This window comes from Asterias amurensis, chromosome 10 (assembly GCF_032118995.1).
Source record: "Asterias amurensis chromosome 10, ASM3211899v1".
Taxonomy (NCBI): domain Eukaryota; kingdom Metazoa; phylum Echinodermata; class Asteroidea; order Forcipulatida; family Asteriidae; genus Asterias; species Asterias amurensis.
This window is the reverse complement of record NC_092657.1, coordinates 6,741,355-6,754,390: the sequence shown is the minus strand read 5'-3', so window position 1 is coordinate 6,754,390 and position 13,036 is coordinate 6,741,355. Positions and strand designations below refer to the sequence as shown.

Genomic DNA, 13,036 nt, shown 5'->3' with positions numbered 1-13,036 from the left:
CTGCCTTTCAGGGGCAAATGAGAAAACACAGAAACATACAAACCTGTAATGATCGATGGGTCAGAACCTTTTACAAGTTGTTTTCCAATGGTAATTGACTGACAGTCGACGTACTTCTGTAGGCTTGCTGAAAATGTAAGCAACCACTCAACATAAGTGTTTTTAATAACTGATTTTCTTAATCAGTGTTTCTTATGTGTTTTAAAACATTACATTGCGCATAATGAGTACATTTTTTTTTCTTATACTTTCTGTTTATAGAATACAGAGGTATTGGGACTTGTAATTTTGTTCATCAAACTTTGTTGATACTCTGCTATGTTGACAAATTGAATTCTCAGGCTGAATTGAAATATCACCGCTAAGTCAAATTACATAAATCATCCTTATTCATATATTTTTGGTAAGACCCTGTTTTTCTGAATAAGTTTCACTACAGTAAACATAACACAATAAACCTTCCTCAATATGCAGTCCTTAAAAGAGTACAAGTTTGCAGAAACATTTTCTGAAAACCAAAACTCTTATAAAACTTATGAAGGCTCTACGCTCTTTTATTCAGGCCATAGTTTCCTAATGGATTGTTTAAAGACTCTGGACACTGTTGGTAATTGTCAAAGACCAGTCTGTCACTTGCGGTATCTCAACAAATGCATAAAATAACAAACCTGTGAAAATTTGAATTCAATTGATTGCCGAGGTTGCGAGATAATAATGAAAGAAAAAACACCCTTGTCAGACGTAGTTGTATTTCATGTGCTTGATTTCGGGACCTCAAATTCTAAATTTGTGGTCTCGAAATCAAATTCTTGGTAAATTTTCTTTCTCGAAAACTACTTCACTTCAGAGGGAGCCATTTCTCACAATTTTTTATACTATCAACCTCTCTACTTTTTTTTTTTTTTTCTTTTTTTTTTTTTTTTAATCGTTAGACATACACAATAGTTGCAAGTTGTACAGGGGCTGTCAAGGCTAAAACAAAAGTATAAAACTGTCATCAAAAGATGTGTAAAACCAGACCCCTGCCAACGATCAAAATATAATTATACAATATAAAAAGGTGATTGCACTGAAACATTTAAGAATCACACAATAGAAATCATTAAAACACAAGCAAAATCAGACTATTGAAAACAAAAAACTACACCCACAACAAAACACCGCAGCGATAAGAGGAAGGGACAACAATTGAAAATAATAAAAAACATAGAATGGACTAAAAAACCCCAGAAAAAAATAAAATTGGCACAGAGTGCACCCTCACAGATTCATGCCAACCCACTGGGCCCGAGGACAATGATAGCAGAGAGCCTCCCCAAACACCACCCAAAAAGCACAAAGACCCCTTAGACAATTAAAACCACTAGCACTTTTAACATACTAAAAATTCCCCCCTCAGCTTCATACGAAAGGACTTGTACCCCTCCAAAATCAAAACATTCCTGGTATCCAAAGTGAGCTCTGAGAACATTTTAGGAAAGCGAACAATGGTAGAAAATTTATAAGCATCCGTCCTAGGTTTTAGGTGATGAAAAGTGAGCAATTCTGTGTGACGGGAGTTAACTTTAGACAGATTAGTTAAGTCATTCATAAAACTATACCGAGTGGACATCAACAGTTTTACAATAAAGCAAATGTTAAAAAAAATTCTTCTGTCAGACAGCAACATAAGACCCAGAGTCTTCAGTCTTTCTTGATAAGGCTGTTCCATATATGTTTGCCGAAGTATCATCCTGCTGGCTCTGCGCTGTACCGATTCGATTGAATTGATGTGTTTTTTACGGTGAACCCACCAGACGGGTGAGCAGTAGTCTAAGATTGGCTGCACAAGAGTCTTGAACAAATGGAGCGATACGCACGAAGGACAGTTGCCAGAGATGAGACGAATCAAACCAATCAGTCTATTACATTTTGAAGTAACAGCCTGCACTTGCAGATCCCAAGATAAGTTACTCTGGAATATACAGCCTTGTTACCAAGTAAGGTTTTATGCAAATAAATATGTTGAGTAAATACCAATAGTGTCCACTGCCTTTAAAGCCTAAATAAATCACCTTTTGCTCTCGCATAACTGCATAATGTTGGGACCACCTATTCATGTAGCTCGATAAGGACCCCCCCCCCCCCCCACGCAAGTGTGTGTGTGTGTGTGTGTGGGTTTGTTTCCACACTCAACCGGGGACTAATAACAAAAGGAACAATGGGTCCACGGTTGCTATCACAAAGAAAGGTCCCCGATTGCAGGTGTTTACGCACACACACCAGCTACACCCACACCTATACGTTAGAGGACACCTATTTTACTTTCTGTTGTTCCTATATTGAAGCAATCCCCATTGGTTTTGTACATTAATGACTAGTGAGGACCCATGAAAACAAAGACCGACAAGTGAGGACCTATTGTCCCTTTTGTTAAAATGTCCTCGGAGGGTATAGGCAATACAAACACACCCCCACAGACCCCCACACACCGGTTTGCATACGCCTGCAACCGTACAAGTTTTGCAACTGTGACCTTCCCAAAACCGTGGACGCTATTGTTCTCTTAATGTTATAGATCCCCGGTTTGAATGCGTACTCATTTCTACATTTGAATGCGTACTCTCATTTTTATTCTTGACTTCAGGGTGAAGAAGTGTAATTGACACTGTATGTGTGGCCAGATTGACTTCTTAGTGAAAGCTGGCTACTGCACGCTGCTGGGCTGTAAATGGAGGTGCTAATTTGTTGATTTTCTGCAACCAAATCTAATACTTGATATTTACTTGCAAGCAATGGAAAGTTACACTCTATTATGCTGAGTGGAAATTGAACAAGACATGTGGGAAACAATGTCAATTGGTCAGAATAATGATAACTTCTGTGTGTTTTCTACATTGAACTTGTAATACAGTGTCAATATAACTTTCAGCCAGTTGACTTTGGTTTGTCATAGGCATTAGAACTTGGTGATTTTTCTTCGATGATTAGGGAAACCAAGAATTTATTACTATCGTAGTAAAGTGTAGTTCGAATAATGCAAATTATCAGATACGTGCGCTATATAAGATTTCTGTATTATAAATGTTGACTTCCCAAACTTTTTCCAAGATGCCTTATCATTGAACTTACTTCCCCCTAAGCGTCTTCTTGTCCACCATAGTTGTCCCTTCCTGTATTTACCGCAACTTGAATGTATCTGGGGATGCTTGGCCAACTTAAAATAGACGTCAGTGGTACCACACTTTGGCATACCGGCCAGACAAAAATAGGGTAGACACTTGAGGTCAGATGACGTATGACCCTTATCAGACCACCAGCAAGGATTTCTGAATTGAGGGAGAAATTCTTCCGGCACCCCATCGAAGACCTATGTAGAGAAGACAAAAACAAGACAGTAACATTGCATTAGTTAAGACTTTTTCTTGAATAGGCACACGCACTGCCGTTGTCATAAGACGAGCCCTCCTCCTCACACACACACTATGGAGGACGAAAAGTGGCCATCTGCTTTTCTGGTATCAGAATAGCAGAAAAGCAGATTTTATGGTGTTTTTATGTGAACTTTTTTATTTTTCTACTTTTCTGCTACCTGAAAAGTGGCCATTTGCTTTTCTGCTATCAGAATAGTAGAAAAGTAGATTAAACGTTTTGTGAAAAATGCAATTTTCTATTTTTCAGCTTTTCTGCCACCTGAAAAGCAGAGTTAACTCGGGCGGCCGAAAAGTGGCCATCTCCTTTTCTCCCGGATCCCGGAAAATCTAAGACCGCCCGTGAACGTTAACCATAAAAAAACGCGCACAATGCACGAGCACCGAACTGTGCTTGTGTTTGTGTTGGGGAACCAATCAGTCAGTCGGTATCAGTCAGTCGGTACTGGCTCTCCAGCTACTCAGCTCATATTTTGAAGGATGGACTTAAGTTGTAAAGGTGAATGACTCCTTCTCAAGACCATCTTCGCTATCGTCTGGAGAACCACAAGGTTCAGTCATGGGACCGCTGGAATTCATCCTATACACTGGCCCTCTATGTGGCATCATCAGGACACATCAAGATGTTCACCACGCAGTATACGCTGACGACACACAGCTTTACGTCATACTCAAGCAGAATGAGCACACTGAGTCCATGAAGCAGCTATCAGACTGTGTTGCTGATATTCAGACATGGTCAAGACAGAACGGTCTGCAGCTAAGCTCATCTAAGACTGAAGTATACTCCATGTCACCTCACAGCTACGAACACTTCAACGTGTTGCACACATCTCCGTTGTCCACGACAACATCACCCCATCAAAGACGGTTAGAGATCTGAGTCATCCCTGACCACCAATTAACCCTACAACACATCAAGAAAACATGTCGCTCCGCTGCCTTTGGAATCCACATGATCGGAAAGCTTAGACGCTACTTGGACCAAAGTACCACTGAACGACTGGTTCATGCTTTCACTACATCTCACCTCGATTACTGCAACAGTCTCTACATCAACCTTCCTCAATCCCACATTGCTCCCCTCCAACGAATATAGAACTCAGCAGCTCGTCTAGTTTCTCGCACAAAGAAATCAGATCACATCACTCCTGTTCTGCGCTCCTTACACTGGCTCCCTGTGTCTCAAAGGATCCAATTTAAAGTTCTCACTCTTGCCTACAAAGTTAAACATGGTCTAGTCCCTATCTCATAATTACTTGTTCCCTAAAAGCAACCTCCAACTCGTGTTCTCCGATCATCTTCTACCGCCCACCTGGAATTCAACTCTGGTCCTATCCCCCGCACTCACTATGGAAATCGCTCCTTCTCAATCGCCACTCCCACTCTTTGAAACAATCTTTCCGTTCACATCCTTGCCTCATCTACACTGGACTCATTTAAAACTGCTCTAAAAACACACTTATTTAAATCTTATTTAAAAACGCCCTATTTAAAAATTTTAATCTAGTCTGTTCAGTTTCTGCTATTTCTTTTATTATCATACACTTTCTGTTCAGCGCTTAGAAACCTTGTATTAAGCGCTATACAAATGCATGTTATTAGCTGTTTCGTAGCGAAGCGCAGCGAAATAGCTCTTGTGTTTGTTAAAGTTTTTTTGTAATTAGCTGTTTCGTAGCTAAGCGCAGCGAAACAGCTCTTGTTTTAGATAAAGTTTTTTTAGCTGTTTCGTAGCGAAGCGCAGCGAAACAGCTGTTGTTTTTGTTAAAGATTTTTTTATTATTATTAGCTGTTTCGTAGCGAAGCGCAGCGAAATAGCTCTTGTTTTTGTTAAAGTTTTTTATAATTAGCTGTTTCGTAGCTAAGCGCAGCGAAACAGCTCTTGTTTTTGATAAAGTTTTTTTAGCTGTTTCGTAGCGAAGCGCAGCGAAACAGCTGTTGTTTTTGTTAAAGTTTTTTTTATTATTATTAGCTGTTTCGTAGCGAAGCGCAGCGAAACAGCTCTTGTTTTTGTTAATTTTTTTTAGCTGTTTCGTAGCGAAGCGCAGCGAAACAGCTCTTGTTTTTGTTAAGGTTTTTTTTTATTATTAGCTGTTTCGTAGCGAAGCGCAGCGAAACAGCTCTTGTTTTTGTTAAAGTTTTTTTTTTTATTTTTTTTTTATTTGTCTGTTTCAGTACACACAATTTTTTGCATAGTTCCCTAAGAGCAATTGCAATGAAACTTTCAGGGATCGAAGGTTATGGTGCAATGATGATCCTAAAGCAATGATGTCATGATGACGTCATCAGCGGTCACGTGACGTCATCTTAAAGGTGTTTTATGTTAAATGTTTGAAAATCTATATCAAATCAGCCAAAAGAGACCGTAGGTTTCTGTTTGCGGGATTGGGTAGGGATAAATTAGGTCTTCATTTTATTTTGAGTGCGTGACCTCACATGACCTCTACTTCCGGTGGTAACGGGCCAAAAACGGAAGTGCCCTGTAACTCAAAAGTGGTAAATGTTATGAAGTTGCTTTACAGGACGTAAGTGTCTAGCAAGGGTGGACAGTTCAAACAAAAAATTGATGACGTCACAAATTGCAACAGCGCCCTCTAGCGGCAGGTTGAAAACTCTTCAAAATGGACTTTTTGAATATGTCTGTGGTGAAGTTTTTTGTAATCACTTTAAATTTTACACACACGCTAACGGTCAGGTAGGCATCATGTGTGTGAAGTTTTAGATCAATGACGTCATCGGGAGTCACGTGACGCGGCCTTAAAGGTGCACTTTTTGAACTAATATAACTCCCTAAGTAATTATGCGATCATGTTGAAACTTGGTAGGTTGTTGGATATTGACAAGTTCTTTTGAAATCTGACATGACGTCATAATGACGTCATCACGTGATTTTTTATGATTTTTTTCATTTTTGCACCTTTAAGTCATAAATTGCTATCTGAACATGGAGTATAATACAAATTATTTTTTTTTATTTATGCCACATTTTGGCAAATTGCTTTGAATACCCAACAAATTTAAAACTCAGTTGAGAAATTTGAAAATTGTATTGACGAAACAGCTCTGCATTTGTGCACAAATGCAATTTAGATCTAGTTATTTATTTTTTTTATTTGTCTGTTTCAGTACACACAATTTTTTGCATAGTTCCTAAAGAGCAATTGCAATGAAACTTTCAGGGATCGAAGGCTATGGTGCAATGACGATCCTAACGCAGTGATGTCATGATGACGTCATCAGCGGTCACGTGACGTCATCTTAAAGGTGTTTTATGTTAAATGTTTGAAAATCTATATCAAATCAGCCAAAAGAGACCGTAGGTTTCTGTTTGCGGGATTGGGTAGGGATCAATTAGGTCTTCATTTTATTTTGTGTGCGTGACCTCACATGACCTCTACTTCCGGTCGTAACGGGCCAAAAACGGAAGTGCCCTGTAACTCAAAAGTGGTAAAAGTTATGAAGTTGCTTTACAAGGCAGAGGTGTCTAGCAAGGGTGGGCAGTTCAAAAAAATATTGATGACGTCACAAATTGCAACAGCGCCCTCTAGCGGCAGGTTGAAAACTCTTCAAAAAAGACTTTTTGAAGATGTCTGTAGTGAAGTTTTTTGTAATCACTTTAAATTTTACACACACGCTAACGGTCAGGCAGGCATCATGTGTGTGAAGTTTTAGATCAATGACGTCATCGGGAGTCACGTGACGCGGTCTTAAAGGTGCACTTTTTGAACTAATATAACTCCCTAAGTAATTATGCGATCATGTTGATACTTGCTAGGTTGTTGGATATTGACAAGTTCTTATGAAATGTGAAATGACGTCATAATGACTTCATCACATGATTTTTTATGATTTTTTCAATTTTTACACCTTTAACACATAAATTGCTATCTGAACATGGAGTATAATACAAATTATTTTTTTATTTATGCCACATTTGGCAAATTGCTTTGAATACCCAACAAATTTGAAACTCAGTTGAGAAATTTGAAATTTTTATTGACGAAACAGCTCTGCATTTGTGCACAAATGCAATTTAGCTCTAGTTTTTTTTTATTTGTCTGTTTCAGTACTCGCAATTTTGTGCATAGTTCCTCAAGAGCAATTGCAATGAAACTTTCAGGGATGGAAGGTAATGATACAATGATGATCCTAAAGCAATGATGTCATGATGACGTCATCAGCGGTCACGTGACGTCATCTTAAAGGTGTTTTTTGTTAAATGTTTGAAAATCTATATCGAATCAGCCAAAAAAGACCGTAGGTTTTTGTTTGCGGGATTGGGTAGGGATAAATTAGGTCTTTATTTTTTTTCGTGTGCGTGACCTCACATGACCTCTACTTCCGGTCGTAACGGGCCAAAAACGGAAGTGCCCTGTAACTCAAAAGTGGTAAAAGTTATGAAGTTGCATTCCAAGGACGTTAGTGTCTAGCAAGGGTGGGCAGTTCAATTTTTTTTTGATGACGTCACAAATTGCAACAGCGCCCTCTAGCGGCAGGATGAAAACTCTTCAAAAAAGACTTTTTGAAGATGTCTGTGGTGAAGTTTGTTGTAATCACTTTAAATTTTACACACAAGTTAACTGTCAGGCAGCCATCATATGTGTGAAGTTTCAGATCAATGACGTCATCGGGGGTCACGTGACGCGGCCTTAAAGGTGCACTTTTTGAACTAATATAACTCCCTAGGTAATTATGCGATCATGTTGAAACTTGGTAGGTTGTTGGATATTGACAAGTTCTTATTTGGCAAATTGCTTTGAATACCCAACAAATTTGAAACTCAGTTGAGAAATTTGAAATTTTTATTGACGAAACAGCTCTGCATTTGTGCACAAATGCAATTTAGCTCTAGTTTTTTTTTATTTGTCTGTTTCAGTACTCGCAATTTTGTGCATAGTTCCTCAAGAGCAATTGCAATGAAACTTTCAGGGATGGAAGGTAATGATACAATGATGATCCTAAAGCAATGATGTCATGATGACGTCATCAGCGGTCACGTGACGTCATCTTAAAGGTGTTTTTTGTTAAATGTTTGAAAATCTATATCGAATCAGCCAAAAAAGACCGTAGGTTTTTGTTTGCGGGATTGGGTAGGGATAAATTAGGTCTTTATTTTTTTTCGTGTGCGTGACCTCACATGACCTCTACTTCCGGTCGTAACGGGCCAAAAACGGAAGTGCCCTGTAACTCAAAAGTGGTAAAAGTTATGAAGTTGCATTCCAAGGACGTTAGTGTCTAGCAAGGGTGGGCAGTTCAATTTTTTTTTGATGACGTCACAAATTGCAACAGCGCCCTCTAGCGGCAGGATGAAAACTCTTCAAAAAAGACTTTTTGAAGATGTCTGTGGTGAAGTTTGTTGTAATCACTTTAAATTTTACACACAAGTTAACTGTCAGGCAGCCATCATATGTGTGAAGTTTCAGATCAATGACGTCATCGGGGGTCACGTGACGCGGCCTTAAAGGTGCACTTTTTGAACTAATATAACTCCCTAGGTAATTATGCGATCATGTTGAAACTTGGTAGGTTGTTGGATATTGACAAGTTCTTATGACATATTAAAAGACGTCATGATGACGTCATCACATGATTTTTTATGATTTTTTCAATTTTTGCACCTTTAACACATAAATTGCTATCTGAATATGGTATAATCCAAATTATTTTTTATTTATGCCACATTTGGCAAAATTGCTTTGAATACCCAACAAATTTAAAACTCAGTTGAGAAATTTGAAATTTTTGTTGACGAAACAGCTCTGCATTTGTGCACAAAATGCAATTTAGCTCTAGTTTATTATTTTTTTTATTTTTCTGTTTCAGTACTCGCAATTTTTTGCATAGTTCCTAAAGAGCAATTGCAATGAAACTTTCAGGGATTGAAGGTTATGGTGCAATGATGATCTTAAAGCAAGGATGTCATGATGACGTCATCACCGGTCACGTGAAGTCAGCTTAAAGGTGTTTTATGTTAAATGTTTGAAATTTTATAACAAATCAGCCACAAGAGACCGTAGATTTCTGTTTGCGGGATTGGGGAGGGATAAATTAGGTCTTCATTTTGTTTCGTGTGCGTGACCTCACATGACCTCTACTTCCGGTCGAAACCGCAAGTGGCCCTGTAACTCAAAAGTGGTAAAAAATATGAAGTTGCTTTTCAAGGACGTAAGTGTCTAGCAAGGGTGGGCAGTTCAAAAAAATATTGATGACGTCACAAATTGCAACAGTGCCCTGTAGCGGCAGGTTGAAAACTCTTCAAAATGGACTTTTTGAAGATGTCTGTGGTGAAGTTTTTTGTAATCACTTTAACTTTTAGACACACGTTTATGGTCAGGCAGCCATCATATGTGTGAAGTTTCAGATCAATGACGTTATCGGGGGTCACGTGACGCGTCCTTAAAGGTGCACTTTTTGAACTAATATAACTCCCTAAGTGATTATGAGATCATGTTGAAACTTGGTAGGTTGTTGGATATTGACAAGTTCTTAAAAAATGTGCAATGACGTCATGATGACGTCATCACATAATCTTTTATGATTTTTTCAATTTTTACACCTTTAACACATAAAATGCTATCTGAACATGGTGTATAATACAAATTATTTTTTTATTAATGCCACATTTGGCAAATTGCTTTGAATACCCAACAAATTTGAAACTCAGTTGAGAAATTTGACATTTTTATTGACGAAACAGCTCTGCATTTGTGCACAAATGCAATTTAGCTCTAGTTATTACTAGTATTATTATTATTGGAAGAATGGGAGACTTTGGGACGTAAGGTGGCAGCAGACTTACCAGTTAAATTTCCATTGTTTACGTAGTGCTGCGCGTGCGCACATGACCGATAACAATGGATTTTACCCATAGACCTTTTCGCAAATACCATTGCGCAAGCGCAGACTGTTGAATGGGGTGCATTGTGGGATAGATATGGATCAAATATGATCACCAGCTAGACCACAATGCACCTAATTCCAAGCATTACGCGCGCGCCCCAGTATTTGCGAAAAGGTCTATAAAAGTTGCGTTCGTTTAGCTTCCCCGGGTCGACCCCGGTGTGTGGCGTGTTTTTTTTTCCAGGACGAACGTGTGCAGATAATTACCCACGTTCGTCCTGGCAAAACCGCCACACACCGGGGTCGACCCAGGGAAGCTAAACGAACGCACCCATAGTTCTTACCTGATAAGTCTGCTGCCACCAAGCGTCCCAAAAGTCCCCCATTGTTTTTGTGATGACTGCGCATGCTGCGCGGCATCTCAAAGGAAATACGTGTGGAGGTTTCATGACTACATTCCAATAGGATTCTTTTATTACAAACTAGTTTATTTAGTTTTATTTTTTTTTATATTTAAAATTAGTTTATTGCAAATGAAACGGGTAACACGTTTGGACGAGTTCAACAAACCAAAACCTTCACGGGCGGTCCTTTGGAAGCAAAAAAGCAAATGGCCACTTTTCGGCCGCCTAATCCATTGTATACCGTTTGGAACATGGTTTATTTCTAATCTGGACCCTTTTCGGTAACTGAGATATTAACTCTTTTTTATATATAATAAGTAAAACCAAACTTTTTCGATCATGGCTGTGCTCCGTGGTCATAATGGGTTGATGTGGCTGGTAGCCAGAGGCGCCCTTGCATGCCTGCTTCTCGAACACGTTGTAGCCGCGTCCTTCGCAATTCAGCTCTAAGCTGCGAGTAAGGATAAGGGTATAGCATCCATGATTATTATTACACACGCTAATTTTTATTCCCACGGAAATCTGCTCCATTGACGACCACGACCATTGACAGAATGTGTGGTCTTTTGTACGCTTATTCTCACGCTATCGCATTGTACTGAACATGCTGAAACACTCTCTAGTGTTCATTGTTTCTTACATTTCTTGTCATCCGTCATATCCATTTATAGAAAAAGAGAGGGGAGAGGGATTAAGGGAAGGATCCAGGAAAAAAGCGGGAAAATTACAGCCAATCCAAGTTTCAATTTCAGAAACAATTAGTGGCTATGAACTAATAAAGGAGTAAAGTGGTGAGGACAAAGGATGTTCAGTATGCTAGGATGGATTGCTGGACCATGAAAGTGGTAAATGCATTGTACAATGTTAATGCAGGAAAACATGAAAAGGTAGGATTAGAGAGCAAGTTCCATCATGACACAACCAACAATGGTCAAGTAATACTTTATCTACGGGTTTTTCGTACGCGCTTGACAACTGTAGTGTGCAAGGATGGCGCCACGCACACTCAACACAATTAACTCATCGTAATTTCTTCAAGAACTAAAACAAACGTTGCGCAGAGTTTGACCCCAATTTACATTGACTTCGAGCTCAAACGGAGCTGACCTTTTAACTGAAAACTTAACTTCTGAACAAGAAATTTGATTGAAATTTAAAGTTCTGTATAAATCTCAGTTTGATGCCATCACTCACAAACACCTACCTTTTATGTAATTAACAAAAACTGAATCTCTAGTTTTTGTTTTCGTGTCTACTTCACTTTGTAAATTTCAAATTTTAACCCAATTATGAAGTCATGTCATTCTTTAAATTGATTAAATCAATCGACTCACATTTGGAGCAAGTTTATAAAGATTCTCCGAAACATTCCTGACGTTGATTTTCTCGTATCCATGACTACTGCCTCGTTTCCGCTCAAGGTGTTTTGGCCTGTTGTCCGCTTCAGGTTCTGACGACCCTTGGTTGACAGTCACCTCTTCAACGTAAAGTTGTTTAATCGTTGGTAACTTGTTTTGTGTTCTCATCATCCCCTGCAGTGGACAATCTTGCCACAGCTTGACGCAGAGAAGCAACGACCAAATGGTACCGACAACGAAAACGAAGCTTTGTGTTATCTGAAACGGTAAGGAGAAGACGTTAAATGGCATTTTGTTTTCAAAAGATTATGACATGGGGAATAAGTGGCCTAAATGTAATGCATACCAGCTGCAGCATTGAAGGCAGCAGGTCAAATGAAGTACAGTGAGAAGCTGACATTGAAGGGAGAATTAATGGGACTGTTGCGGTCTTGACAACTACATGTATGACATAAACTAATGATCGATGGATCAAATTGGAAGACATACAAACTGCTTATTCGTTATACTTAATGAATTGTTTCTTAAGTTTTGACTTTTTCTTAAAATTTACACAATTTTGCATCCCATTTGGCAGCCAATTTAGTGGCCGTCTGGATTTTGGTGCAAAGTAGAAAAATAAAGTGCTGTAGAGGGTTAAACATCATTAATATATTCATTTCACTTATTCCTGTATCACAACTTTGGGCTGATATACAACTTACAAGCTTTCAAAAAGTTTACCACTTTTGACAACCGATAGCCGCCATCTTGGATTTGAAGCATGATAGCAAAAATTGGATACCAGAAATGAAAGTGGGATCACTTTTATAATATGACATTTCCAATTTTTTTACTAATCTTGGATGTTCGTGAGAAGTCAGGGCACCAGGCAAATCTTGCAAGTCATGAATATTCAAGAGGTAGCGTCACGTGATGCGGTATGGCTACGCTGATTAATCAATTTGCGTGTGTATTCAAAGTAAGTTTGAATATGTATGAAATAGACGTTACGCGGTGCTGTAGCTGGAAACTAATGTGACCG

At 38.8% G+C, this 13,036-nt stretch overlaps 1 protein-coding gene across 1 annotated transcript in view; it reads right to left on the bottom strand.

Annotated features, from left to right (window-relative positions):
- The window catches only part of LOC139943457 (carbohydrate sulfotransferase 15-like), a 23,339-nt gene extending 11,036 nt beyond the window's left edge, over positions 1-12,303 (bottom strand). The window contains exons 1-3 of the mRNA XM_071940268.1: positions 11,989-12,303; positions 3,112-3,349; positions 44-127 (exon numbers count right to left, since the gene is read on the bottom strand). Of these exons, the coding sequence (XP_071796369.1) occupies positions 44-127; positions 3,112-3,349; positions 11,989-12,303 (637 nt within the window). The remainder of the gene's footprint in view (positions 1-43; positions 128-3,111; positions 3,350-11,988) is intronic.
- Positions 12,304-13,036: the final 733 nt, after the last annotated feature.